This window comes from Aureobasidium pullulans (assembly GCF_000721785.1).
Source record: "Aureobasidium pullulans EXF-150 unplaced genomic scaffold scaffold_9, whole genome shotgun sequence".
Lineage (NCBI taxonomy): Eukaryota > Fungi > Ascomycota > Dothideomycetes > Dothideales > Saccotheciaceae > Aureobasidium > Aureobasidium pullulans.
The window spans coordinates 793,912-820,226 of record NW_021941029.1 but is presented as its reverse complement, the minus strand read 5'-3'; the positions used below and the strand labels follow the sequence as shown (position 1 = coordinate 820,226).

General features: G+C 50.7%; 12 protein-coding genes across 12 annotated transcripts; 5 read left to right on the top strand and 7 right to left on the bottom strand.

Annotated features, from left to right (window-relative positions):
* Positions 1-20: 20 nt before the first annotated feature.
* On the top strand, positions 21-2,338 carry M438DRAFT_397212 (uncharacterized protein; the record flags this gene model as incomplete). The annotated part of the gene is made up of 5 exons (XM_029909297.1): positions 21-35; positions 282-841; positions 894-1,508; positions 1,564-1,825; positions 1,884-2,338. 5 exons carry the CDS (start codon positions 21-23, stop codon positions 1,902-1,904), a joined length of 1,473 nt encoding a protein of 490 aa, XP_029760734.1. The 3' UTR covers positions 1,905-2,338.
* A 911-nt stretch (positions 2,339-3,249) lies between these two features.
* On the bottom strand, positions 3,250-3,822 carry M438DRAFT_215798 (uncharacterized protein). Its single transcript, XM_029899438.1, has one exon. The coding sequence runs from the start codon at positions 3,637-3,639 to the stop codon at positions 3,334-3,336; it is 306 nt and encodes a 101-aa protein (XP_029760733.1). The 5' UTR covers positions 3,640-3,822; the 3' UTR covers positions 3,250-3,333.
* Positions 3,823-4,366: 544 nt separating this feature from the next.
* M438DRAFT_365436 (uncharacterized protein) lies at positions 4,367-4,963 on the bottom strand (the record flags this gene model as incomplete). The annotated part of the gene is made up of 1 exon (XM_029907794.1): positions 4,367-4,963. One exon carries the CDS (start codon positions 4,961-4,963, stop codon positions 4,508-4,510), a length of 456 nt encoding a protein of 151 aa, XP_029760732.1. The 3' UTR covers positions 4,367-4,507.
* Positions 4,964-5,117: 154 nt separating this feature from the next.
* M438DRAFT_215752 (uncharacterized protein) lies at positions 5,118-5,617 on the bottom strand. Its single transcript, XM_029899437.1, has one exon. The coding sequence runs from the start codon at positions 5,417-5,419 to the stop codon at positions 5,162-5,164; it is 258 nt and encodes an 85-aa protein (XP_029760731.1). The 5' UTR covers positions 5,420-5,617; the 3' UTR covers positions 5,118-5,161.
* Positions 5,618-5,816: 199 nt separating this feature from the next.
* M438DRAFT_335318 (ras-domain-containing protein) lies at positions 5,817-6,817 on the bottom strand (the record flags this gene model as incomplete). Its single annotated transcript, XM_029903796.1, has 3 exons — positions 5,817-6,239; positions 6,300-6,503; positions 6,572-6,817. The coding sequence occupies 3 exons, from the start codon at positions 6,815-6,817 to the stop codon at positions 5,817-5,819; spliced, it is 873 nt and encodes a 290-aa protein (XP_029760730.1).
* A 399-nt stretch (positions 6,818-7,216) lies between these two features.
* M438DRAFT_319039 (acid phosphatase/Vanadium-dependent haloperoxidase) lies at positions 7,217-9,603 on the top strand. Its single transcript, XM_029902820.1, has 5 exons — positions 7,217-7,629; positions 7,690-7,906; positions 7,960-8,730; positions 8,781-9,328; positions 9,378-9,603. The coding sequence occupies exons 1-5, from the start codon at positions 7,527-7,529 to the stop codon at positions 9,452-9,454; spliced, it is 1,716 nt and encodes a 571-aa protein (XP_029760729.1). The 5' UTR covers positions 7,217-7,526; the 3' UTR covers positions 9,455-9,603.
* Positions 9,604-10,286: 683 nt separating this feature from the next.
* Positions 10,287-12,645, bottom strand: M438DRAFT_297054 (N-terminal acetyltransferase A, auxiliary subunit; the record flags this gene model as incomplete). The annotated part of the gene is made up of 3 exons (XM_029901933.1): positions 12,501-12,645; positions 10,429-12,447; positions 10,287-10,363 (listed from the first exon to the last, which is right to left on the bottom strand). The coding sequence occupies exons 1-3, from the start codon at positions 12,580-12,582 to the stop codon at positions 10,290-10,292; spliced, it is 2,175 nt and encodes a 724-aa protein (XP_029760728.1). The 5' UTR covers positions 12,583-12,645.
* A 112-nt stretch (positions 12,646-12,757) lies between these two features.
* M438DRAFT_215722 (uncharacterized protein) lies at positions 12,758-13,689 on the top strand. Its single transcript, XM_029899436.1, has one exon. It carries the CDS (start codon positions 13,068-13,070, stop codon positions 13,593-13,595), a length of 528 nt encoding a protein of 175 aa, XP_029760727.1. The 5' UTR covers positions 12,758-13,067; the 3' UTR covers positions 13,596-13,689.
* Positions 13,690-14,626: 937 nt separating this feature from the next.
* M438DRAFT_345663 (uncharacterized protein) lies at positions 14,627-15,839 on the bottom strand. Its single transcript, XM_029905500.1, has one exon. It carries the CDS (start codon positions 15,822-15,824, stop codon positions 15,111-15,113), a length of 714 nt encoding a protein of 237 aa, XP_029760726.1. The 5' UTR covers positions 15,825-15,839; the 3' UTR covers positions 14,627-15,110.
* Positions 15,840-17,289: 1,450 nt separating this feature from the next.
* M438DRAFT_335315 (uncharacterized protein) lies at positions 17,290-18,888 on the bottom strand (the record flags this gene model as incomplete). Its single annotated transcript, XM_029903795.1, has 1 exon — positions 17,290-18,888. The coding sequence occupies one exon, from the start codon at positions 18,886-18,888 to the stop codon at positions 17,290-17,292; it is 1,599 nt and encodes a 532-aa protein (XP_029760725.1).
* A 1,228-nt stretch (positions 18,889-20,116) lies between these two features.
* M438DRAFT_273949 (putative ABC transporter) lies at positions 20,117-22,146 on the top strand (the record flags this gene model as incomplete). The annotated part of the gene is made up of 4 exons (XM_029900674.1): positions 20,117-20,300; positions 20,352-20,580; positions 20,627-20,885; positions 20,935-22,146. The coding sequence occupies 4 exons, from the start codon at positions 20,117-20,119 to the stop codon at positions 22,144-22,146; spliced, it is 1,884 nt and encodes a 627-aa protein (XP_029760724.1).
* A 986-nt stretch (positions 22,147-23,132) lies between these two features.
* On the top strand, positions 23,133-26,282 carry M438DRAFT_345659 (uncharacterized protein). The gene has a single exon (XM_029905499.1). It carries the CDS (start codon positions 23,333-23,335, stop codon positions 25,910-25,912), a length of 2,580 nt encoding a protein of 859 aa, XP_029760723.1. The 5' UTR covers positions 23,133-23,332; the 3' UTR covers positions 25,913-26,282.
* The last annotated feature ends 33 nt before the right edge of the window (positions 26,283-26,315 follow it).

The window sequence follows — 26,315 nt, the reverse complement described above, 5'->3', positions numbered from 1 at the left end:
GACAGAAGTGCCGAAGGATTATGCGTGAAGGATTGGTAGGTTTCGATGTCGAAAAAGACGTTGGTGTCGATTGAGATTGGAGTGAGGATACTGATGAAAATCATTAGAGGCAGGCGCCAAGAAGTGATAGAATTGGGAAGGCGCAATTCGGCGTCGTGACTAGCGCGCGCAACGGCGGAGGGGGCAGGAACGACTTGCGGTTGTGGATGATACAAACACAAGCAGCACACAGCAACGACATCCGACCAAAGGCGACTCGAAGGCCTTGGATGCTGTGAGAGACTTGTGAAGAAATCAGCACATTGGCGTCTTATATCGAAAGCGACCGTTCCTCTGTATCGACCACACGCTCATTAACCCACTCCAACCCGGCCAACATCAACGCCAGCGACAACAAGCGCGAGCTTGCATCACCACTCCACGTCCAATCAACCACCCTACCACCTACTCCCAAAGTCGAAGCAGAAGAACTCCAGGATCCTCCACCCTTTTCGTCGCACAACTTCCCGTCACTCTATTTCCCGCCTCAGGACCAGCCTGCGCCGCCGCCCGACTTTGAAGAAGGCCCGTCGTCATCGGCCTCGTCCCCGTTCTCTTCTGTTGTCGAAGACACAAAGGCCGCTCTTCCACCCGATACCAAACCTCGTTCCGACAAGGCGCCCGACGACAGCGAACCTCCGCCGCCCTATACCGAAGGTGCCAGTCCGCTCGACGGCTTCACTTACCTCATGGCTCAAGCTGGAGGTGCTGCGAGCATCATCACCCAAGTCTCCCAGGGTGGTCCCGCTCCCATCAACACTTTTAACGCTGCATCCGATGAGCACATCAATATCGATCTGAGGTATACCCGACCTCGATAACTCGTCCGTCACACAGCAGCTAACGTCCAGCAGAGGCACTCGCTTCACTCTCTCGCGCGATGAGCTGCTCACGCTCCCCGAGTTCGTGCTGTTGTCGCTCTTCCCGAACGGACTCCTCCCCGATGGCCACATGAACTCGTTCCACGAGCCTGACGTCTATCCCGTCGATGTTAGTGCCGCCCCGCGCCTCATTTCCTCCTTCCGTCCTCAAGACATCGCTGCGCTACAACACATTCTCCAAAATCATGATGTATATTTATCTGACTCGATCTACTATTCCCAGTATGACCCCACTTCTCTGCAATACATGCTCGAATTCTTCCGATCCGTCGCCCAAACTATCCCCACCTCCCCCACCGATGACTCCCCATCTCCGTTCTCTGCCGACCAAGGCCCCGTACCCATTGAGCCCATGCAGGGTAATGCTAGAGACATGCTGCAGGACAGAGCTGGTATCATCGTCTTGCGCGAAGACCTCGACTTCTACGTCATCCCCCCGAGGCGCGACATTGGTCACCCCGAGATGGTCCAGGTCAAGCGTGCTGCTGGTCGCGCTTTGTTGAAGCAGAGTGGCATCTTCAGTGGCCTCCGCAAGAGTGAGGAGCCTGGTACCACCGAGCAACATCTTATTGAGATGCTGACTGCTGGGTGAGTTCATCCCGTCAAGACAACATCGTTCTTTTCACTGACATCATCACTCTAGTGGCTTCAACCACGACGATACCTGGGGTCACCGTGCTGGCGAGCCCAACAAGGCTGTCATCTGCAGTATCGCCCTTGCTCGTCTGCGTACCGATGTCCGTGGCGATGCCAACTCCAACGCTGTCGGCATGGCTCAGAAGCTCCTTCTGTTCTGGCGCAAGCCTGCTCGCCGCTGCTGGTGGGAAGGCGTTGACCTTGAGAATGTTGAAGGTATCGACGGCACACTCAAGGTCTGGATCCGCAGAGTCTGGACCCTCGAGATGGTGAGTACTCTTCCATGAAACCCTGCTTTTGTCGCATCTTACTGACTCTTTTCTGCAGAGCGTTATTGGTCTTCGCTGAGCGCTGCCAAGAAGCCGCCTCGCCCATTTCTTATTCCAATTTCCTACCTTCGATTCGACCACTCATACCCCGATAACACCGAACTTCTTTTATTCATGTTGTTTCTTCCTTGTTCTTTTTACAGCTCATCGAGATCGAGCACGTCACCCCACTGCGCACAGTCTGGACCCAACAACGCATTTTTCTCATCTGGGTATCATGGTTCACGGACGCGTTTGTTTTTGCGCATCAAAACTCTTTCTTGGTATCGAGATGGCATTTTCGTGGCAGTCTTGTTCACATCGGCTGTTATTCTCCCATCACACATGTTTTCTCTTGTTTCTGTCTCCAGGGAGTCTTTTCTTAAATTCAATCCGTTGTTGTTTTCTTGTTTCCTTTCATGTTTTTTCTTATTGATACCAGAAAATAATACTTATTTCTTGAAACATTGCCGGTATCTCAAGCCTACTGCATGCATGTGTCTCGTGTATGTACCCGCGCCGTTCGAAGCTGCGTTGATGACGATGACGCTTTGCAAGCAGGGCAGGTTTATGAAGTCCCGGGCATGGGCGGCGAGCATCGTTTGGGCTCGAGATTGTCGTTTGTGTCACTGTTGTCACCATCCTCCACGAGACAGGAAACGAGGCCGTTCTCGTCTCGTCTAGGCTCATCGGCCATGGACAGTTTCCTCACTTGCGATCTGTTGAAACATAATGTTACTTCCCAAGCGAGCACCTTTTATATTGTCACCAAGATACTATGTTCCTCTTGATATACCGTCTCAGAACTCTAGAAGTATTCTCTTCATATCTCTTCACACGTCAGAGATTGCTTTTAGACGAAGATGATTGGTTGTTGTGGAAAGATATTGTCTTTGGAGTTTTTGATATGTCGAGGGTTGGAAAACGGCGTTTTACCGATCGGTATCACGTCATCTTCACACAGTGGAATCTACCAAAGGTCCGGAACATGCATAATCATCGAAAGAGCAGTCATGCGTGCTCAAAAAGAGTTCGAGCTGTAGCTAAACAGATTGCATAGGCGATAACCCTGTTCGAGCAGTCATGATGCTGCAGAGGTAACCCTGATCTGATATGTACAGCTCCACCACACTAAGTGATGTACTAGTCTCTGTAGTGCAGTGGTCAGCATATCTGTTCGTACGAACAGGAAGACGTGGGTTCGACTCCCGTCAGAGATAATTACTCCGTTGGGACACAGGAACCTGTGCCACAACGGAATATCCTTTTTTTTTTTGTTTTTGGCAAGGTCACACTGCACATACCGTTCGTGAGAATAGTCGCAGACCGGATAGACCACCCTCTTATAGGAGACTCAACGGGTCATCACACCTCCCACTGAGGTTACTTTCATCTGTATTGATCTCCTCCTCGCTATATTCCAGAAGATACTAAGTACAATCGAGCAAATGCCCTTAGCATTGATACAGTCATCCATGAACGATGGACACAACTCTGGTTAGAAAGGTGTTGTGCGTTTTGCGAGGCAGTGCCGTATATAAGGGGCGTAGGGGTACAGATAGGGTATGACCACAGCAGGTTCGTGAATACGCCCTTCCCATCTGACCACTACTGAGAGCCCGAATGTTTCCACATCCAGGCGACCGGCTATGCTCATACTCAAAAGTGTGTTCTCTTGGGCTTACGTGTAGTGGTAAGGGATGACCGAGAGTCGCGGATCTTAGTCCAATGAGAAGAAATGTCTCTCTCAACGTCGACGTAGCCATTTTGTCCATTCTCGAGCGAGTTGTTCCTCGAATCCTTTGCGAAGAAACATGTAGCGTTTTAGCTGTGGAGCGTGATTGTCGATCAGTCTCGCAGCCTGCTGTGTAGAAAAATTCCTGACAACGCCTCTATCCATTGTGTAATCTAACGTCGAGGATTGCGCGGATGGGTTGACGAGCTCTTGAAGATTGCAGGTCCACGATTCAGGTGAAGCTGGGATAGCTGTCGACAGTAGCTCTCCAGACTTGAAAGGTACGAGGCCGGAAAGACGTCGAGGTTGCAGTGGAGCCGCTGCAAACACGGTAGGCCAGAACAAAGAGAATCGAACTCAGATTCCGTGAACTTCTCGACTTCTTCCGGAGGCTCTTCGTTGAGAAACAAGATGTGTAGACTGCGAAGGTTGTGCAGCGACTGGATCGCCAGCAAGCCGTCCGTATCAATTCGAGCTTGCGTGGCCGTCGAGATGAAGAGAACCTCCAGCCGCGGCATTGCGCCAAGTCTATAAATAAAAGACGTGTTTGTTGATGAACACAAGGACAAAGCAAGGACCTTGAGATTGGGAAAGAGCTCCATCGCAGAGATAATTGTGGCGGGATTTGCAGTGACCTCAAGCGATTCCACCGCTCGGAAAGGGTAAGGGTTGTGAGTCTTTACAAACTCGAATAGTGCTGGTTTGGCCAAGCGGTCACTAACTGACAAACGCTCGAGCTTTTCAAACCTGGAGAGTTGGAGGATCAGATCACCAGTGAGATTGCTGTTGGTGAACTTCAGAATGAGACTTCTGACGTTTTGGACTGCGGCAAAAATCCCAGACAACTCTTTCGCAGACAACGTCGTTCCGACCGAGGTCAACCAGAAGCTCCTCAGATGTGGGCAATTTTACATGAGATCAACAAAGCCTTGGTCAAATTGCTTGTCCAGATTGTGCACTTCCAAAATCTCGACAGATGGCTGGAGGTATTGGGCGACAGGACATGGCCTTTGATTGTGCATGCCTCCTTGATTGTCCAATACAAGGCGCTTCAACATAGGAAATTTGAGTCTTTTCAACAGCGAATGTATGGTAGCGTCTCTGTTCCAGGTAAAATCAAGGTGTTTGATTTTCGAGGCATATCGTTGACGCCTAGCCCTGGTGATGGTAGCCAAAGCGCGGACGTCAAGTGATTCATCACGAACCTGGCCCCAAAGGACAGACGTTGCGAGTTTGAACCATGTGCTATTGACACAAGCAGCCACCGCCAGTAGTGCCTTCGACTGCCTCTCGTCGCTGGCGGCACTTTCAAAAACCAGAGTCAGAAGTTCAGGAGTTTGGAGAACTTGATGCAAAGCCGTCATCTTGAGTTTTGTAGTGAAGTCAGTCGATGCGGTGCGTGGGCGAGATGTAGTAATTGCGTACCTCTCCTCTCTGTATATGTGATGCAGCGTAGCTGGGTCGTCGTCGTGTAAGTGACTCAACAGCTCGCTGTTCCGAGGTAATTACGAGAATAGGTGGTCGTTCGATCCGCGTCCGTGGAAACTTTATGATTTGTTGTCTCAAAAAACCTTGGCTCGTTGTTGAGCGAACAGCAGCATATTGGGGTTCGTTTCCAACGACGGATAGATATTCATTGGTTTTGGCCCTTCAAAGGTGAGAACGTAGACGGGAGGGGAGGATTTCAGCAATAGAGAAGGACGAAGGTGAAAGAAATGTAGAGTTAAAATTGATACTCGGATAAGAAATGCAACAAAAAGGGGAAAAGCAAACGCAGAGTGTGATTCTTGATTCTTTCGTCGCAGCCATAATCGTTTCATCGCAGAACGCTGCCAGAGCCTTCTCTTTCAATCAAGTCCTACCCTCATAGAAGAACCAAGACATGTTCAGGTAGGTGGGTGGGGGAATTCAACATTTCGACAGTGCAGGAGGGGATTTGGGTGACGGACAAGGAAAATTGGGTGGTTGATTGAGAGAAAAGAAAAAAAAGAAAAAGGGGGAATCCGCCAAAACGCCGAGTATTTATGCACAATAGCTCTCGTAACCCAACGCGAGAAAAAGGAGAAAAGAGCACAAAAGGTCGGTTGCGTAAGGAACCTGGTGAGAGGTAGAAGGGAATGCCGGGGTGATGGCGCAACGGCAGTTGTAAATGCGTCATGTTCGGCGAGTTGGAGGACGCTGCAAAGTTGGGTATCTCAAAGGCAAAGGACATGACGATTACAAAATCAGACAAGCCTTTCTCTTCTTCTTTTTGCTAGGGGCCATCATGGGAGTAGGATTCTCTGAAGGTTTGCTAGAGGTCTGGGGACGTCTCTGTTGCTGTTGTTGCGAGTTGCTGTTCTGGGCGGTGAGACTGCCACGGCTGGCTGGGGGAGACTGGTTCAGGCCCTCTGCTTCTGCGACGACGGTGTTGATGGCGGCATCGAAAATCTCGTGGACGCCGGTCATCTCCTTACTACTGCACTCCATGTAGAGGGCACCCATCTTCTTAGCGACGGCCTGGCCTTGGTGGGTGGTGACGGGAGTGAGACCCTGGGTCTTGAGGAGGTCGATGCAGGTGCGCTTGTTACGGAGATCCGACTTGAGACCGAGCAAGATGATGGGAGTGGTAGGGCAGAAATGGAGGACTTCGGGGTACCACTGTGTGTATTAGTTGATGGGCGTGGATGTTGAGGGTGAGTGTGTGTGTGTCTCGCGTACCTTGTCCATAACATTTTCAAGAGAGTTGGGGCAGTCAATGGCGAAGCAGACGAAGAGCAAATCGGTCTCGGGGTATGAAAGGGGGCGCAGTCTGTCGTACTCTTCCTGACCAGCGGTATCCCAAAGAGCCAGTTCGACAATCTTGCCCGAGGGCTTGTGTTCGCAGTGGGTGATGTAGTTCTCGAAGACGGTAGGCACGTATTTCTGGGAGTCGTGTCAGCTGTGTTTGTCCAAGACCAATGCTGCGATAGAGACAGAGAGAGAGTACACACCTCAGGGAAGATGCCCTGGCTGTAGCTGATCAACAGACATGTCTTGCCGCAGCCACCGTCACCAACGACAACAAACTTCTTCGAGTACGCGGGCGGCTCAGTCAAGCCAGTGCCAATCGACTCGCGTCCTGAAGATGTGACTGAACCATCGCTGCGACGGCCACTGTCCCTTCTTTGAGGGCCGCGGCGGAGAGATGTGACGGAAGCATTCTGCAGCCTCGAGTTGTGTCGGTGTGTAGCCGACATGGTGTGTGATGGGCGAGAGGAATCCTGAAGAAGGTTTGTTGGTAGCGGATATTATGCGAGGAATGTGCTGGCGGTTGTGTATAAATCAGTCTGGGCCGGTATGGGCTGGGGGAAGAGTTTGGAGGGGAAGTCGAACAAGAGTTGTACGCTGAGAAGGTCAAGAAATGTAGGCCAGCCTCATCATAATCATGCCCAACTTCAACGGAGACGCTGTTTACACACGGATCCACCGTTGCCCCGGCACCGACGCTCCCAAAGCCACCGCCTTGGCTCCCGCACAAGCCCGCACAAGCCCGCACAAGCCCTGCCGCCGATGACTGAGGATCCTGGATCCACCAGCTAACCCATGCGAACCTGCAAGCACTAACCTTGATCGCTGCTTGCGTTCGCACTGTTGTATCGCAATCGCATATCTAGCCTTGTAACTGTCTCATCTGCAAATCGTTCGAGACTGCCGCCTGCCGTTTAGCTATATTCCACACGCTCAACCCATGGAGGTCCATTCCCCACACTTCATCTTGCTCTGCTAGAGACCCCTCAACATAAGCCTCTTGTTTTCCTGCTCTCATCGTTTCTCCGTACTGCGCCAGAGAAGCCAACTCGTCTTGCCGCGCGCTTTGCTCGCTAGCGGCTCCAGCACTGTTCAGACAAGACAACCCTCCAAAATCCTCCGACACTGGACTGCCGTCACCGCTTGTCCTCCAACATCATGTCTAATGTCGCTGCCTCTACCCCACCAAAGGATCCTGTTAAACAAGCTCGTGCCTTGACCGAAAACCTGCCAGACGCTGGCCTACGAGGTCTTGACCATTGTGCGTCATCACATGTTCTGTATCCCCCTTCAGCTTGTCCTCCTTGCTAACACCCAGAAGACTCTCGCAAACTACCAAAATGGCGTTATCGTCTAAGGCAATCCCTCCTACCGATTGTCCGATGGGAAACTCCCTATCTGGCCAAGCTTCAACAAACCTGCCGAACTCCTTTCCTTGATTCGTACTTTGCAATGACGGCGAACCTCGGCACGCATACCTTCTTCATGGCTGCGCTTCCTGTATGCTTTTGGTGTGGCTACACTAGCGTTGGTAGAGCGTACGATCATCGGAATTTTCTTGATATGCTAGATCTATACTGACTTGTCGCAGTTTGGTGCACATGCTTGCGTTGGGTGTTTTCTTGAGTGGTTGGATCAAAGATCTGGTATGTCTACCAAGGCCTTTGTCTCCTCCTCTGCAGAGAATTACCATGTCCGGTTCTGCAGCTTTGGAGTATGGTTTCCCATCAACCCATTCGACAAACGCCGTATCTGTGGCATTCTACTTCCTGTATCAACTGCACACCTCGACCGATGATGTTGCTTCGCCGCAGAGATTGTTTGGCCTCTGTCTTGGGTACTTCTACGCGATATCAATTGTGCTAGGTCGCATGTACTGTGGCATGCATGGCTTCTTCGACGTGATTGTAGGCAGCACTCTTGGTGCGTTGATCGCCGTAGTTCAGCTGGCTTATGGAACGTCGTTCGACGACTGGATAGCTGCAGGATCTTGGACTCACCCGGCATTGGTTTTCTTGATCGTACTTCTTGCGGTGCGCTTTCACCCAGAGCCAGCGGATAACTGCCCTTGCTATGATGACAGCGTGGCCTTTGCTGCTGTAGTGTTGGGATGCCAGCTAGGGCACTGGCATTTTGCAGGGACGAGTATCGCAGTTGTTGGCGAGCCTCCAGCTACTGTCTTCTTCAGCCTCGCGAAACTTGGATGGCTCAAAACTTTGGCTCGTGTTGTCGGTGGTGTGGTTATCGTGTTCCTCTGGAGAGCTACGATGAAGCCTCTACTCCTAAGATGTCTACCCCCACTCTTCCGATTCCTCGAGACTGGTGGTGCTACTCTGCCTCGGCGATTCTTCACGCAAGCAAGGTAAGAACATCTTCACGTGTTCGCACAAAAACGTGTCTAACAAGTGGCAGCGAGTACAAAAGAGTCCCTCCTCTTCGACAAGACGACAACGTTATCCCATCTGCTTCAGATATCCCAGGAATGCTGTCCAATCTTCGCCATCCTCGCAAACGTGGTATCTCGATCGGACCACAGTCAGAGGCAGATGCTCGAGAATACATTGCCAACAGGGAACGAAAACGTAGAGAGAGTCGTTCCTCTGCCGATGGCAGCGATTCTAGGCCTCGATTGACCAAGAGTGGGTCTTTCTACAACACTACATTAGAAGAAGAACCTACCCTTGTGAAGCAAAGACGTTTTGAGGACGGTTCGGACAGCCACAGACCTGCGACACCGCTTGATACGCCTGGGCAAAAGGGTGACCTTCTCATGCCCGATCCATTTAACGCTCTCCCATTGACGCCTCCGCCAAGCGATAGCGGCAATGGCAGCGATGCAGGAAGAGAAGAGAAAGAAGAAGGCGACGACGCAGAGCAAGATCACCAGATGTTCCTTGCGTTGGCAAAGCCGCGAGTACGGTATGATGTTGAAGTCGTGACCAAACTGGTCATTTACGCAGGTAAGGAGTATCTACTGACACGGAATGAGCTCGGCTAATGAGTTCATAGGCATTGCATGGCTTGCAGTGGAGGGCAACCCGCTTCTCTTCGAGATCACAGGAGTTGGTAAACACAGTGTGTATTGAACGCGTTGATGAAAGGACGAGGGACGAAAGAAAAGCACAAAATGATGATACCCGTACAAAGAGATCGAGCCGGTACATAATGTCTATAGCCTCGTGTGGTGTTTGAACTCTCTTGCACGAAGCTGCAATTCCAAGATGCTATGCACAACATATGTTCTCCATCGTAGATCGTACGCGCAAGAGCAACGCAAAGACTGATAAGATGGTCAATATAATCTTTACTTGACACTCAACTGCACGCTAGCTGCCAGATCTCCAATAACAGATGTCAAAGATTATCCAGCTGTAGGAAAGCACAAAGATATCAAATGTTGGGAATTGTCCAGTCACTGCTTTTTTGAAACCTTAACACATAATTAGAATGCAACAAATCGTATGAAAATATGTCTTTAAGCCGTTCCAACTTTTCAAACCTCGGATGGCTATGAAACTTATCGAGTGGTTAGCTAAGAACGGGCCACTAGAGGCTAATATTGCAGCTAAGGAAAGAGAGGACAACAACGAAGTTGTAGGCGTCGGAGAATACGGAGGACATGTCAAAGTTGAACGAGCTTGTTGTACTCGAGGAAGAGGTTACGACTGGAGTGTTAGAGAACAGCCGACAAGAGGGAGTGTTAGACTGTTGTGAACGAATACGAACAGGAAGCCATGGATGTAATCGCAGTATGAGCGAACATCCCTTCCCTGAACACAGCAACTGCATTCATCACACCTCCAGAATACCACTAAGATAGCATAACCACGTAATGAAAACACAAAAAGGGGACAAAGTATACTTTTGATTTTTCGCAGCTCCCAGCAGATGGAAGCGAAAAGGTATATAACAACTTTCCTTCTATGGCAAAGTAGCCAACTCGGCATCGATAACCTCCTTGATCTTTTCCGGCAACGGCTCCTTGAGTTCCGCCACTATTAAAAATCAGCATGTGTTTCAAGTGCATTGATACGAGGCTGGGACAGCGGACTAGACTTACAAGTTTTGCGTAGGCGGGCAGTTTGCTCCTTGAGTAGGGGATTGGCGTTGTCGATTTTGGAGGCGGCGACCAGGCATTTGAGGGCTGGAAGGTACTTTTCTCTGCGGATGAATACCTCGAAGCCTGCTTGTTGGGATCTGATGTTCAGGGGGCTCTCTGCCAATAGGGGTGAGAGATACTTCATGGCCTCGGATAGGGGGTCCTTGGTCTTGAGTAGCTCTTCACCCTGTGGGTCTGTGTCTTCCTTCTTGACGACCTCTTCTGAAGCGGCTGTGGCCTTGGCGGCAGCGGCAGCCTTCTTGTCTGCCTCGGCCTTTTCCTTGTCCTTGCGTGCCTTCTTCTCTGCCTTCTTCTTGTCTGCGTCGCTCAGATCGCCGTTAGCAGATCCGCAGTTGGGGTCATCGAATAGCTTGACGTAGATGTCGATAGCCGAGTAAGCAGCGCGCGAGTAGAAAGGATGTTGACGTAAGTGGTCCTCCCATCTGATCATATCCACATACGCACGGATCATACCCTTGCGCAGGGAGAAACTGTGGAAGTCGAATTGATCCTCGAACCAGACGTCGAAGATGTCGTGAATAGACTTGAAGCGCTTGAGAGCCAAACCGAGCTTGTTTTGACGCTTGTAGGCCTCACCGTCCTCGAAGAGGTACCACATGCATTGCATATCCAGCAAGTCGCCTAGCGGGCCACCGTTGGCTTCTTTGCGGGTGAACAGACCCATGGTGTTGATGGCGTCATCGTTTTGGTTGTTTCGTAATTGGTATTTGGCGCACTTTGTGTTGATGTAGCGGTCTGCGCGGTCCATTTCGCGGGCCTCGTTCATTTGCTTGGAAGCCTTTTCCAGGTCTCCCGAGTGTTTTGTGATTCTGGCTTTTGTGAGGTGGAAGGTGTAGTCTTGGGGGTTGGTGTTGAGCGAGATTGTCTTTTCGATGTATTCGGAGGCCTTTTCGAGGTTGCGGCAGAGGTGGTAGTCGTAGTGTTGTGCGAGGAAGTAGTTTACGGCGAGGTCCCAGTTCTTGCCATTCTCTTCGCTGTTTTGCGAGGCGTATCCGAGGACGAGTTGCTCGATGGTCTGCTTCTTGGATTCGTCGTTGTAGAGAGCCTTGACATTGGCGAAGGTCGAGGGAACACCCTTGCGGAAGACCCTTGTCAAATAGACGTCGGCGGCCTCCTTGAAAGCATCGCCCTGGAGGAAGTCCAGCGGCACACGTCTGGGAGCATCAATTCTCTCGCTCTTCTCGGCGAAAGACTTGTAGAGGTCCTGCAATTGTGTGTGTTGAGCCGAGTCATTTCTGTCCAGACTCAGAGCCTGCTCCAAGCCATCGTAGTAGGCGCGTCTCTCGGCGTTTCTCTCGAGCAGAGCACGGTATGCCTTCTCAGCCTCCTCTTTACGACCCAGCTTCAACAAGTACTCGGCCCTCAATTCCATAACGGCGGTTCTGTCGGGGTTTGATCTATAGATGGCCTTGAGACCCTCAAGAGCGCGTTCGTAGTCGCCAGACTCGGCGATGATTGTGTTCTTGTATAGGACGGCTTCGTGGTGTTCGAGATCGGTGGCCGGCGGGGGGTTCTTCAAGGTGCCTTCGTAGGTGGTCAGGACCTTTTCGGCGGCCTGGTAGTCGGCAGCCATGTGGTGTGCGATCGCAAAGGCAGTCCAGTTGGCACGAACGGAGGGAGCAGCTGTGACCATGGTTTTGCGGCTGTCGACGAGACCCTTCCAGTCGCGGGTTTGGGCCTGGAGGAGGGCAAGGTCGCGCTGGATCTGGCGGGACTCGGGATCGAGGCGAAGGGCGAACTTGTAGGCCTTGATGGCCTCATCGTAGTTCTTGACGGAGCGGTACAACAAGCCGTAGACGTGCCAGCAGACATTTGACTTCATGGCATTCTTGAGGGCGAGCTTGGCCAAGTCGAAAGCCTCTTCCGTCTTGCCTTGTGAGTTGAGGATCAGGGCCTTCATGGCCTGCGTGTCGCCATGGTTGGGAACCTTTTTCAAGACCTGGTCGGCGGTTTTGATACCTGCGCAGAGTGTTAGCCCAGTCGGTGGTTCTGGTAATCGTGAATTGGCGCACCTCTTTTGTACTGCTTTGATTCATAGAGTTGGACGACCTGCTTGAACAGGGACTGTTCCTTGGACGACAGCGGTACCGACATTGTCGTGTGAGAAAGATGTGTGTGCACAGCTCAATACTCGTAGCTTCCCACCGTCGTCGCTGTTCTGTCCCACCAAGCGCACTTCGTCACTCGCAACAAGTTTACCCGAAGAAGTTCCCGATGCCGGCCATCGGACACGAACTCCGACGAAGTCTCCAACCAACGTCGTCCGACATCTCTATATCGCTTCATGTGAATATTCAGTGAAAACACGTCAGATGGTCTCTCTCCTATGAGTGTGCCAGTTCAGGAAATATCTAGTATCTCAGCACCTGCAGTTCTTCTGGGTACCATCCTTCGAGAAGAACCGTAGTGACAGCATTGGAGAGCCAGATTACAATTTTGGCCTGCACCTCTGATGTATACAAGGCTCTCGACTGAATGGTAGAAAGCAATGTATCAAAAAGTTCCCGACGCTATCGAGCGTTCTGGTCCATAACGATAAGTCTCCTGGGACAGCACACGGTCAGACTCGCCAGTTGCATATGCCATCGTCGATCAGCAACCCGAAAGACACATTCTCTAACTCGGGTGTGTATATGCAAAGAGAGAGTTCTTGGATAGCAGGTATTTTAGTTCATCACCGACTTCCATCGCGTCAACAGGTATGCACTACATCTTTCTACATCTCAAGCAAAAAGAAACATTTATTATCTAATACAAGGAGCAAAAGAAACGCCGGAAGACCCCGCGGAAGAAACTGGCTAACTTTGCTCAGTTTACTTGTGATTTTTTTCATTCTTTCTGACGGGGTGGCTTTGCATCTGTTTTTTCTGTTTTTTCTTCTTTTTTTTCTATTATTTTCTTTGTCTCATTTTTTCCCTGTTTGCCCCTTATATTTTTTTCTGATGATGCTGTGGATTGAACCGGAGACTGTTGGTACCTTGGATTGGTTACCACACGCCGAACCAGGTGGGCTACCGTGCCGATGGCCCAACCTGGTTGGTGGGAGGGTGCTCGGTGAAACGGACTATCTAGCTTGCGGCCATTGTTGTGATGACCAAGTGAAGTGATGTTTCTGAGGGCGAAGAGTCTGTAAGTACCCAGCGCGCTGTGTGTATCTATCATAGTAATCAATCAATAAGAGAGATGCATATGGCGCGCTGGATGTCCGCAGCCTCTTCTGCGCCTTCATGAGTCTGTTTCAGCCATTAATAGCAATACGGTAGACCCCATCATAACCAAGCAGACGAGAGTATCATGCAACGCCATAATCCTCCAAGTGAAGTGATAGTATGGTTCGAGGAGTGCGCGTGTTCGACCAAAACATCACCTTGCCTCGCTCTCGTCTCTGTCGACCTTGCCATAGCCATCAGGGTCTCCGCCGTCTGCCTGTCAACGACTTCGTGGATCCTCACAACTCCGCCCCACTCTTACACTACTGACATCCACCTTTCCAAATGTTTCGACTCCCGAGGAAACAGGAACAGTCCCGCCATCGTTGTTGCTCTTCGCTACCACACCTCGCGGCGCAGATCCAATACTACAAGCCTAGCCGCAGTCTCTCCCTCTCCTGTGGGGTCCCAGATCTCGTAGACCAATCCACAGAGCTCTCAGAAGGGTCGAATTGGTCGTATGTCTACTGGTCATTGAGAGCAAGTTAGCATCAGAAGTCGTCTGCAACAAGTTATGGAAAGGGATCGAAGCCTGGCGCTGTTTGATTGGCATTGAACTCCTGAGAAGTGTGAGAATCTTCCTCTGGGCAACACTGGGCAGAGGAACGAACGAGACGCTGCCAGGTATGGCTACGAAGTCGGGAGTAACATCACCAGAGAAGAGACTGGTATCACCTGCCGAATCCGAAATGCATTGGGCTATAGCGGAGGGGCTGGAAGCCCTTGTATGAGAGAGATCACGGAAGGCGTGATTTGTGCGTTCTTGTGGCTTCCATAACAATCAGCGTCGGCTCCGATATGGTCTGGCAAATTGTCATATGATCAGTGTTTGGTCGTATGATGACAGCTCTGGTGTCAAGAAAAGTCAGACATCTGGCAGATCTCAACGACTAGGAACCTACGGAAGGCAAGTGTGATGTGAGTCACACCTTCTGCTTTGTTCATGAATGTTTTCTGACGCCCATAGCAGCAAAACAGGAAAGCGGGATGGGACTCATCGCGCTTGCTTCTGCTTTGGCGTTGTAGCACATGTTTACTCCAGGGCACCTTCTTCCTGCATTTTATCCAAACAAATCGCTCTCCTATACTTCTGAGCAAATCCAACTTTTCTTTATAACCATAAGTATTGTCCTTGCCATCTAGCGGTCTCGTAAGAAAGCATCGAGTTTCCTTCCACTTGCATAATCCTCTCTGACTGCCTCGCAGATAGCTTCCAGCTGATCTCCTTCAATCAGCTCCTCAATCCATCGAATGTTCACTTTTCGGCTCTTTCGAAACCCTGCGACCATCTCCACGATCCTATCCCTGACTTTCTCCGAACACTCTATGTGACTCCGTACTCGACTGCGGAATGGGGTGTACGTGATTCCGTCTTTGTTGACAGGGCCTGGAATATACGATTCGACGCGAACTCTAGCAGGTTCGGACGTTGCGACAGCGAACTCGATCCTCAAGAACGTTATCAGGAACGAATTCCCGAATCTGGCCTCCATGAAGATAGTCCCCAGCCAAGGAAGATATTGAGCCAGGCTCATACGTTGGAGCTCGCTCCATGGTATCGATCGCACATTCTTTACCGCCGAACGCGAATTGCTGAGATAAAGGATACATTCTCGAACGTCTTTTCCTGTTGTGCCACGCCAAAAGTTGAGGGTTACGTTTTTGAAGACCAGCGGCGCGCTTTCGTTGCGGACACCTTTGCTGACCGCGAGTAGAGGATGGGGGAACCTCTTCTCTGTGGGCGAGGACAACAAATGTTCGAAGACCTGCAGACGAATCTCGGTAGGCAGTTGCAAAAATTTCTTGAAAGATTGTGGCTTCTGCCGCGAGAGTGACAAGCAGGATATGGAAGATGTAAGTCCATCTATCTCGTATCCCGGGGATGGCGGTGGTGTCATGGACTTTCTTCTCGTTTAGATGTGGATTTCTTGACAGAGACATGCAAGCGGGACGGAGTGGGATAAGGGGTGTCGTTGGTGATCTGACTTTCAAGTTTCTGCTCTGGCAAGGATTGGTCGTAGTGATCAAAAGAAAGGTAGGGTAGAGATCACAAGCATCTTTTTGATCATCCTTGCCTAGCATGAGTCTGTCAGCATAGTCATCTCTGATACAATCAGGTTTGCTCATCTAGACATATGAGGCAGCACATCGACTAACTTTGCTTCAGAGACTCTATGGCGAACCGATAGGTATACGTACGTAACAATCTGGCTCGGAGAGCTCACATGATACCCAGATGCGACCAAAGACGAAGCAAAAGAGCCTCATTCTGGATCAGCTCCATCCATATCCAATAGACCGTTCATCTTAACAAGAGAAACGGTAGTCTGAGATTCTAAGAAGACAAAAAGTACAAACATATGGCAAGGAAGAAGAAGATGATTAACGCTCGGCGAAGAATCCAGAAGCACGGTCAAAATTTGGAAATTCTCACTTAGCAGTGCCTCATACGTGGACATTACAGTGATTGTTGAGTATGAGACTATGAGTCACACTACAATCGCCACTTTACGTATGCGTATAAATCGAGAGGAAAAATGAGGTGCTCCGTAGATGGGGGAGATGAGGAGATATATAATTAGCCACAAGCCACATGAGCGATCCAACCTTCTCGACCAACTTTCTCGACCACATGTATTCCTCTGGCCAAGAACTGCAATTCTACCTAGCGTTCAAAAATCATAGCCCTTACCTTCTAGACCTCTTACGTCGTGATCGCCCGAACGGAGGCCAAGTAAAAGCTCCACGGCACTGAAGCTCTCTCACCAGACATTAAATACCAAGCAGAAGTGGTTTCATGTGTATCTTGGAAAACACAGCATGGGTCGGCCGAAAAAACAAAACGTACTCATATAAGGTACACTGCATATCGACAGAAGTCAAAGACAACATAAAGCCTGTGGGTTGGTATGCCATATAGGATTAAGCTGAGGCTTGAAGGTACACTTCGATCGGATATAATCTCATCTCCCAGCCAACTATTCAGGTCTTCCAGGTTGGAGATGGCCTTCTCAACTGCTCCGTGATGTCCTCTCTGTACGCCCGCTTCGTCAAGGCTCTAATTCGACGGTAGTTCCGCCTTGACAGTCACCAGACTTCGCAGAGCGGTTGCTCGCCATTGGTATCGAACAAAAACAGGTAACGGTCTTGGAAAAGCGGTTTCTTGCTTGATCCACCGCCTACCATGTTCTCTTTGCCCTCACGCAAGCAAGTGAGTTATGACTGTTATCAATTCAGGAAACAAGCCATTGAAGAGAGGTGCAGAGGACCGCAGCATGGTGGCGATCAAATTGGAACGTATAGATTTGAGGATGGATGTGCTAGACGGCAATAGCAAGGTGCATCAGTTGGCACAACCGCCAAGCTTCGTACCACCAGCCTGATACATGATGCCGATAATGCCGAGAGGGCCTCTCAACAATAGTAGGGAAGCCATCAAAGTCGCGACCACTAAGATCGCTCTTGTCCGAGACAACCAGTGCTTCGCGTCTAGTCGAGCCATCCTTGCCCGGTCAGCCGCCAATCCAGCTCTTGCCAAACCTGCAGCGCGCGTATATATGCACACTGGCATCCTCTATTGAATACACGAATCTCAGACGCCTTCAATGAGGCGAGTCGAATCTGATCGAGGAGGTTCCTGGGGCTGTGCCATTGATAATTTTTTCGCCATTTCATGCCAGACGATGCGTGATGGGGGCGATGGAAGGTCGTACTGTGGTGGCCTGCTACTAGACGCGTATGTGACGTCGCTGGCCGCTGGCGATGCACCGGCTTCGCTGGCCGAGTAGGGAAACAATGACTGTAGCTGCTCCAGTTTGTTTTGCAGAATTTCTTTCTGGACTGGATCGAAGCTAGGTAGAGAAAAAAGGAAACCGATCAGAAATGTGAAGTCGTCCACGCGGCCAGCCGTTTCTTGAACTGTAGATGCAGGAACTGTAATGATGACATTGGCAATTGTGTCGGTGAGCTCGAAGAGTTTTTGTTGAATGCCAGAACCATGAATCTCTATAGCTTGTCGTGAGAATCTTGTCATAAGCGCGCGTAGTTGTGTTGACAGGCGCACTGGGAATGACAGTGATAGTGATTCCTTTGATGAGACGGAGCTGAGCAAGCATTTCGACATGGCCATCTGCCATACCAACATTCTCAACCAGTGTTTAGTTACGATCAAATCCGCCTGTTGCATGTCCGACAATGGCGTTATGCCGATATGAGCTTCGTTTCCAACAGGCTCCTCGTCAATCTCTTTGTGTTTGCGGTCAATCCATTCCCGAGTCACTGTTGTGGTGCCGAACCAGTTGGCGAGAAAGCCTTCGTCGATGAGACGGAAGAGTCGAATGATCTGCAAAAACCCTTCGTGTACACCGGGAGGTATTGACGGGTCGAACTCCGGAAGATCATGCAAAGGTGGTAGCACTACCGGGCGATAGTTGGATATGGCCAGGTATCTTTCATGAATGAACACCTCCCAGTATAATCTTTGTCTGCGAGCACGCTCGTTTGAATTTAGCTTATCCATGGCTTCCGGGTGGCCAATACGAAGCATTTGAATCATGGTAATGGATTCACGGACGTAGTAGAAAGACATGTCCATGTTGGCAAGGCACATGAGAGAGATGTGAGTAAACTGGCTGATCATGACCCTTCGGACAGACATTTTCTCGTCGAAAGCAATAGCTGCCCTGGCTTTGATGAGTTCTTCTAGCCAATACCTCACTTGCGACTGAGAGTCAATGGAGTTGTCCGGGCTTTTGTTTGTTAATGCAATCGTGATGGCCGTGTAAGCATAGACGAAAGTTTTGGCTTCCGCATTCTGATCCATCTCTCGGATCGAGGCCAAAACATCATCCACGGTCATGATGGGGTTGACAGGGTATACAGAGGCCTCATAATCGTCCAGGAAACTAGTGAAGAATGGCGCGTCATGGATGATTAGAGATGGCGATGGTTGAGCAGGACTTGAGTCCGAGTTCTCGTTGCGTCCAGATGTGTTTTCCTTGTATTGTGCGATGAGTTTTCCACGCTTCAATGTCTTTGTTCTTGGCTTGGGCGCAGAATAAACACAGCGGAGATTGAGATGACTGCATTGCTGACATTTGGCCTGACCATTGCATTTGACTTTCCTGAGTTTGCAAGCATCACAGGCTTGATTTGTTCGACGAGTGGGCGGTAAGGAGAAAGATGTGTCCATTTCGTGATTGCAAGGTCATGTTGATGTGGAGAGAGAAAGAGCGACAGGAAGGTCCCCAGCCTGCGGAGACCGGAGACCGGAGAAACGTGCACGTCCAGCAGCCAGCTTGTGCATTGACCTCGGCCCGCTAGTTCAACGGCTCTCTCAAACCACCAAGGGGACTTCTTCATGAGCAGTCATCATTTATCAAATACTGGGGCTTGTGGCTACCATCTAGGAGAGGATTGTCCTGAGCCGTTGTGATCCTCTACGTTGGGTGGGAAGGCGAATGGGACAGTCTGTCATCGCTTCGAAAACCATGCCCCCACGAACGCGAGCGCCATCTCAACGCCACTCAGTTACTTTTGTTATGCGGCCTGTCTCTGCAGCACAGCTAGGTACATAAGCAGGGGGGCCTCTCACATCAAGACACACTTGCCTCAATCGAGCCATGGCCCCTCATTACAGGCGCTGGGGGTGATCCTCCACACTCAAGCTGTAGACACCCGAAGGACTCTGACTCGTCACATGTAGGGCTTGCAAAAAGGATCTGGAGTACACTCATCTCCAGTGCGGTAGCCATCGCGCACCAAGTACAAAGATGGACCCTGTAACTTATATCCTCTCATACGCAGAGACAAAGATTTCGGCGTTTAAAGGACTCCAAATGGTGAACCAAGATGGAGAACCCCGACTTCTGACCACTAAAGCCGCCGTTTCGCCCGCCATGCCTCACATGAACGCCGACCTCACAACATGTCTCGACAACCTTCTCCATATCGGCAAATCATTTTGATGTATCAGATGAGCGGGGAGCTGCTTAATCTCTTCCTGCATCGTGACCTTGGTTGCACGATTTGACACTTGACATGGGTGCACAATGCCGCAAGAACCCGTCAATTGAGTTGCCGGCGCGTTCGTTGCCGACCTAATGCTCAAACGCGGTCTACGGGTGTCACAACTCCTCAGGTCGAAGCAATGCAATCAACCAAGCGATGCGGACACAAACACATCGTGAGAGGGCCGCAATGTCAACGAGCTATGGATATAACATCCCCGGTAAGATGTAGCAGGGTTTCATCCTGTAGGTCCCCGATGGGTCGGCGAGCAAGAAAGCTAGTCCCTTCTGGAACAGACACTCGTATATCGTCAACCTGACTATTGTTTTTCCTTCAAAAGGACCAGTGTTTGCTTCCCTCATCTCATGTTCCCTGACACACTCACCCGTCCACCCGCATCTCTTCCAACTATGCGTAATCGATTGTCTGCCAGTGTGTCTTCGGACACAGAGAGACAAACCAGCAATGAGTTTTACATGTTCAATGATGTCGTTCGCTCTCTCTCATGGTCGAATGTCACATTGACCGTCGAGGATCGTTCGACCAAGCAACCGAGAGACCTCATCAGCCGTGTCAATGGACGTGTCCAAGCTGGTGAGTATGTTCCAAGCCCTCATGTTCAGGTTTTGCTGACATGGTATCTAGGAGAAATCCTTGCCCTCATGGGCCCATCTGGTAGTGGCAAGACAACACTTCTCAACATTCTCGCAGGCCGCAACAAAAGTAGCCATGGCACTGCTGCAGTTAATGATGCTTCTATACAAGCCTCGGTTTACAAAAAGCTCACGTCTTTCGTTGAACAGGAGGATGCTCTTGTTGGTTCTCTGACTGTACGTGAGACACTAGAATTTGCAGCACGTCTGGCCCTCCCTAGGTACGCTGAGTCTATCTATGCTTGTGGACATTGCTGACGTTCGAAGATCTGTTTTGAAGGCTGAAAAGGGCACCAGAGTCCAAAATCTGATTGACAGTTTCGGCCTCAAGAAGCAAGCCGACACACTCATTGGTACGCCCATACGCAAGGGCATCAGTGGTGGCCAAAAGAGGCGTGTCAGTGTTGCCAGTCAACTGATCACCGCCCCCAAAATTCTCTTCCTTGACGAACCCACCAGTGGTCTTGACTCGGTGGCTAGCTTCGAAGTCATTTCTCTGTTGAAGAAGTATGCTCAGCAACACCAGGTATTTTCTTCTTCCTATCTTGACATGCTTCTTGCTAATTAGTTTTCAGCTCATTGTGGTAGCCAGCATTCACCAGCCATCGGCCGCCACTTTCCAGCTATTCGACAAACTGCTGCTACTATCCCAAGGCCAGACATGCTACTTCGGAGCCGTTTCAGGCGTAGCGCCATACTTCGCCCGACTCGGCATGCCCGTTCCCGATCTGATGAATCCCTCTGAGCACATTCTCGACCTCACGAACACCGACTTCGAGTCTGAAGATGAAGAGGGAGGCACTGCCTCTCAGCGTCTTGTTACCATCCAATCTGCTTGGAAAGAGCAAGGCAACAGCGACGATGTTGGAACGCCAATTCTTGAGAAGAGTGATGTCTTCCCTGATGTTCAAGGACTTGGTTTGGCTCATGACCTGGGCATACCCGTCACCCTTCTACACCGTCTCTACCTCAAGTCATATCGTGATATCGTCACCTACTGGATCCGTGTTGCTATGTACATGGGCCTTGCGGTCATGATGGGCACTGTCTGGCTGCAATTGAGCACCATTCAAAAGGACATCCAATCTTTCGTCAACGCTCTCTTCTTTGGTTCGGCTTTCTTGAGCTTCATGGCTGTTGCCTATGTGCCTGCCTTCCTTGAGGATAGATCCATATTCGTCAAGGAGCGAGCCAACGGTCTCTACGGTCCTTTGTCATTCGTGGTATCCAACTTTCTCATCGGCCTGCCCTTCCTCTTCCTGATCTCTATCCTGTTCGCCACGGTCACTTACTGGCTCATCGGCTTTCGTCCCGATGCTACTGCCTTCTTTGTGCACGTCATGTGGTTGTTCTTGGACCTGGTCGCGGCCGAGAGCCTGGTTGTTCTCGTCTCGTCTCTCTTCCCCAACTTCATCATCGCTCTTGCCCTCGTGGCTTTCGCCAATGGCCTTTGGATGTCCGTAGGTGGCTTTCTCGTGCCTACTGGCAGTCTCAATGTGTTCTGGCGCTACGTCTTCCACTACATTGACTACCAGGCCTATGTCTTCCGCGGCATGATGGTCAACGAGTTCGATGGTCGCACCTACCGCTGTGCTGGCAATGTTGTCACTGGGTGTTCGTGCGCGTACGAGAGTGAGCTCTCGGGTCAGTGCAAGATAGATGGCAAGGCTGTGCTGCAGTACTATGATTATCCCACTGGTCAGCTGGGCAAGACTGTCGGCATCATGATCGGCATCATTGTTGTTTATCGTGTGCTCGGATACTTGGCTCTCTATTTCAGAAAGTAAGGTTGTTCGCACGGCATGCATGGGAGGAAATCAGAATCACGCGGTTTGCCTAAGCAGGGGCTGAGGCTTGAAGGCTTGTAGATGGGCTGATGAATGAGGACCTGGAAGTTTGTGATAGGGTTTCATAGTTTCTTCTTACCAAGCAACACGTCCGATGAAATGACCTCAGACCTGACGCCTTAGTAATACCCCATTCGGTGCTCTGCGTGCTATGCAAGGAACCCCGGGTTTGCTCGATGTCAACACTTCTACTCTCACTATAGATGTCAATAACGCCAGTAGCTATCAACATGCAAGAAGTCTTTGTGAGTGCAGCTCTGTCCTCTAGAAGGCACTTTTTCTCAAGTCGGTGTTTACAGGCTCAACGAAACACTGTGGACTGATTGGTAACACCATTTTGGCATGGGATGTGCTGCGCGATCTTCTGCGGGAAGGAGCTACCGTGAATGAAGCAACCAACATTCAGATGACCACGGTGAGTCGACCCTTGGAAAGTAGATGTTCTGATACAATCGTCAAAATCATGTTAGATGGTGGCTTGCCTCGAGTGCCTCTCCCGCGGGACCGTGGTCGGTCGTCGGCAAGACATGCATGGTGTTCCAATGATCTGCCTGTGTGCCTGTGCAGAGATGGTCATGGCCGCAAGATACGGGTCTTGGACCAAACCTTGATGGTCAACTGGGATATGCATTCGCTCACTGGAAGACAAACGGGCATGGTCTGGTGAGAGAGGTCCGGCCGGAGAGGAGGTATTTCCTGGCGGCTCCGCGACAGGCACAATGTGGAGGCTTCATGCGATAAGCGCAGGCATTGAGCTCCTTCCTGGCAGATGAGCATGCAGATGAACAGCAAGAGCCAAAGGCAGGAGGGTTTCAGGGTTCTAGAAAGTCAAAGAAGGTTTGATTACTCTATCAAGCCAAGGCTGTTGCAGAGGGAGAAAGCCACAACGGGGGATGTTCGAGGATTGAAGGATTCTGAGGGCGGCTTCATTCAACCAATAGTAGCAGTGCACCGGCATGAGCTTGATGCATACGATTTACTTGCTGCCTAACTGCCTCGCCGTATCCCAGTCGCCAGATCCAGGCGCTTTGTTTCGAGACTGAAGACGCTTTATTCTTTGTCAAGGTAAAAGCATCGTGTCGCCGCGTCAGCAAATCTTCAGGACTTCAGCGACAAGGCAGCAACAATGCCGTCACCAGACGAAGCCGTGTCGGACGGCTACTTCAACGACCTTACACAACAACTCCCCGACCAGCCCAATCAATCGCAACAGCCCAAATCCAAGCGTGTAGCATGTGTGCTGTGTCGCAAACGCAAGCTCCGATGCGACGGCGCCAAACCATCTTGCGCGACATGCACACGCCTCTCCCACAATTGCGCCTACGATGAGGTGCGCAAGAAGAGCGGTCCCAAGAGGGGCTATGTCAAAGAGCTGGAGGCCAGATTGGCCCAAGTGGAAACACTCCTCAACACACACAGCGGTCTTGAGATGCCGCAGAATGCCGTCGACCTCCCTGTCGGCGAAGATCTGCCAGACTTTGGTGGCATCGATCCCGACCAAGGACGTCTGATGCAGGAGATGCGTGTCGGCCAATCTCCTCTTGAACGTACCAACACCATGCCTGCTTCACGTGTGCCTTCCATGTCGGAAACACACGACATGGAGCCTGCCTTCTGGAAGGGCAACATCGACACGCCGACATGGGCTCCCAACTTCTCGCTACTTGCTACAGGCATGGACGAACCTCTGCCACCTCCGGAAGTCTGCGCCGAATTGACCAACCTTTACTTCGAACGCGCTCATCCCTCAGCTCCACTCTTGCATCGTCCCCGCTTCCTCATGGCTATGCAGAACACATCACCTGCTTTACGTCCTCGCCTGTCTCTCCAATACGCTGTATGGACTCTGGGTGCGAGCTCTCATCCCAAATATGAGGACATGGTCGACACTCTATACCGCCGAGCCCGTCATTATCTCGAGCGCGATGAGATGACTGGCGTCGGCGAGAAGATGATCAACCTGGCAACTGTCCAAGCCTGGCAATGCATCTCAGCTTACGAGTTCAAGATGATGTACTTTCCCCGAGCCTGGCTGAGTACTGGCAGAACCAGTCGCCTTGCCCTCATGATGGGTCTTCATCGTGTCGATGGTCCTAACATTGACGTCAAACAATGCCTACCTCCTCCCAAAGACTGGATTGAGAAGGAAGAGCGCAGACGTCTGTTCTGGTTGACCTTTGCTGCCGATCGATATGCTAGTATTGGCACTGGATGGCCCATGACGATAGATGAAACCGACATCTTTACCGATCTACCATCGTCCGAAGATGCCTATGACTCTGGTACGCCAGAGCCTTCCATCTCTCTACATGAAGCTTTGACGCCTGGGGGAGCTGAGACTCTATCTTCCATGGGCTCGGTTGGTGTCATTGCTGCTCTTTTCGGCCGCAACTTGTTGCATCTTCATCGACAAGCACCCGATCAAAACGATGGCGATATCAACGGCATCTTCTGGAAGCGGCATCGTCAGATGGACGGTACAATTCTCTCATTATTGCTTGGTCTCCCCGAATCATTGCGACTGCCACTTGCCGCCTCTGATCCGAAGGTCGTCTTCATGAACATGTGTGTTCATACTTCGGTTATCTGTCTACACCAAGCCGCTATCTTCAAAGTAGAAAAGCATCAACTACCAGCTAAACTCGCCACCGAATCCAAAATGCGCTGCTTGACTGCAGCTGCCGAAATCTCCAGCTTGATGAAGATGACCAGTCACCTCGATATGGCTCAAGCCAACCCATTCATGGCCTTCTCACTTTACGTCGCCGCTCGAGTTTTTGTACAATATCTGAAGTCCCGACCTCGTGACGATACCGCTAGAGGATCATTGCACTTCCTGTTGTCTGCTCTACAAGCCATGAAGAAGACAAACCCTCTCGCCGAATCATTCATAGCACAACTTGATGTTGACCTCGAAGTAGCTGGTCTCGAAGAACTACGCAGTTTACGCGTCCGTGCCGCTCGTAAAGCCCAAGCTCAAGCTCAGGAAACCATGCAATGCCCCTACGCCGAGCTAAACAAAGACACCACCAACGGACGCATACCCACCTTCGGCGACGGCGGTCTAGCCGCACACTCGGCTCCGAAACGCCAATCTCAAGGCAACCACCCATCCGGCGGCAACTTCCCACCCGAAGTCGCAGAGGCAATGTCCCAGCATACAGGAAACTTCAAGGGAATCTTCCCTGTTCGGATGAACATTTCCTCCGATAGTTCTACCGCAAACACGTCACCTCAAACACTTGGATCTAGCAGTGAGGCAGATATTATGGATTTATCTGCAAACAACAGTGGGGTTTCGCCTTCCGACTCGTCATCGTCTTCTATTCCTGCAAATCACTCTGCACTCATCTTCAGACAATCTTCAAATAATTGGCAAGGGTCTGTGCAACAGCAATCTCCATCGATGGGTTACACGCATATCCCTCAACAACAGCAACAGCAACAAACTATGCAAGATACACCCATGTCTACATTACTCCCTCACATGTCCGACTTTTCGACCACGGAGTTCATGAACTTCAGCAAGACGTCAACGAGTACGGTGTTAGAGCTAGGAGCTGTAGATGAAGGCCAACTCTTCCAACTCAGTGATGCAGAATGGGGGCAAGTGATGGGCGAATTCGGAGATGAGTTGAATGGAATGAACAATGGAGAATTACAATGGGAAGGCGGGGTGAGGAACGCTTTTGGAAATGTCCAATAGACGTGTGTGTGCGTGCGTGTGCGCAAAGGGGGCGAGGATCATTGACGACGAAGGAAAGACATTGAGGGCTCAGATCAAGGGTGGAGAGTGTTGCGCAACAAGGAAATCGGTGGCTTTTTTTGGGTATACCATGGAAATTTGTATTCTAGGGAAGGGCAAGGTGGGATGGTGTTGGGTTCAGGAGAAATACACACACAACTCTACTGCTAGGTTAAATCACGAATGTAACGAATATATATTTCTCATCTCAGATCATGCTTGCCACTCGATTCGAGCACCCGTCTCCTGAGATGGTGAAGAACAGCGGTTCTCCATGCTCGAAAACATATTCTCGACGCAACGTTATGCATTGCTGAAGCGTCGAGTGACTCTATCATGCAGTCGCGGAAAAGGTCGTTGAAAG

Coding starts and splice junctions, on each gene's coding strand:
- M438DRAFT_345659 (XM_029905499.1), top strand. CDS start 23,333: ATGCCGTCACCAGACGAAGCCGTGTCGGACGGCTACTTCAACGACCTT.
- M438DRAFT_319039 (XM_029902820.1), top strand. CDS start 7,527: ATGTCTAATGTCGCTGCCTCTACCCCACCAAAGGATCCTGTTAAACAA. Junction 7,630..7,689: donor CCTACGAGGTCTTGACCATT/GTGCGTCATCAC, acceptor AACACCCAGAAG/ACTCTCGCAAACTACCAAAA. Junction 7,907..7,959: donor TACACTAGCGTTGGTAGAGC/GTACGATCATCG, acceptor GACTTGTCGCAG/TTTGGTGCACATGCTTGCGT.
- M438DRAFT_215722 (XM_029899436.1), top strand. CDS start 13,068: ATGCCATCGTCGATCAGCAACCCGAAAGACACATTCTCTAACTCGGGT.
- M438DRAFT_215798 (XM_029899438.1), bottom strand. CDS start 3,639: ATGGACAAAATGGCTACGTCGACGTTGAGAGAGACATTTCTTCTCATT.
- M438DRAFT_215752 (XM_029899437.1), bottom strand. CDS start 5,419: ATGAAACGATTATGGCTGCGACGAAAGAATCAAGAATCACACTCTGCG.
- M438DRAFT_345663 (XM_029905500.1), bottom strand. CDS start 15,824: ATGAGCAAACCTGATTGTATCAGAGATGACTATGCTGACAGACTCATG.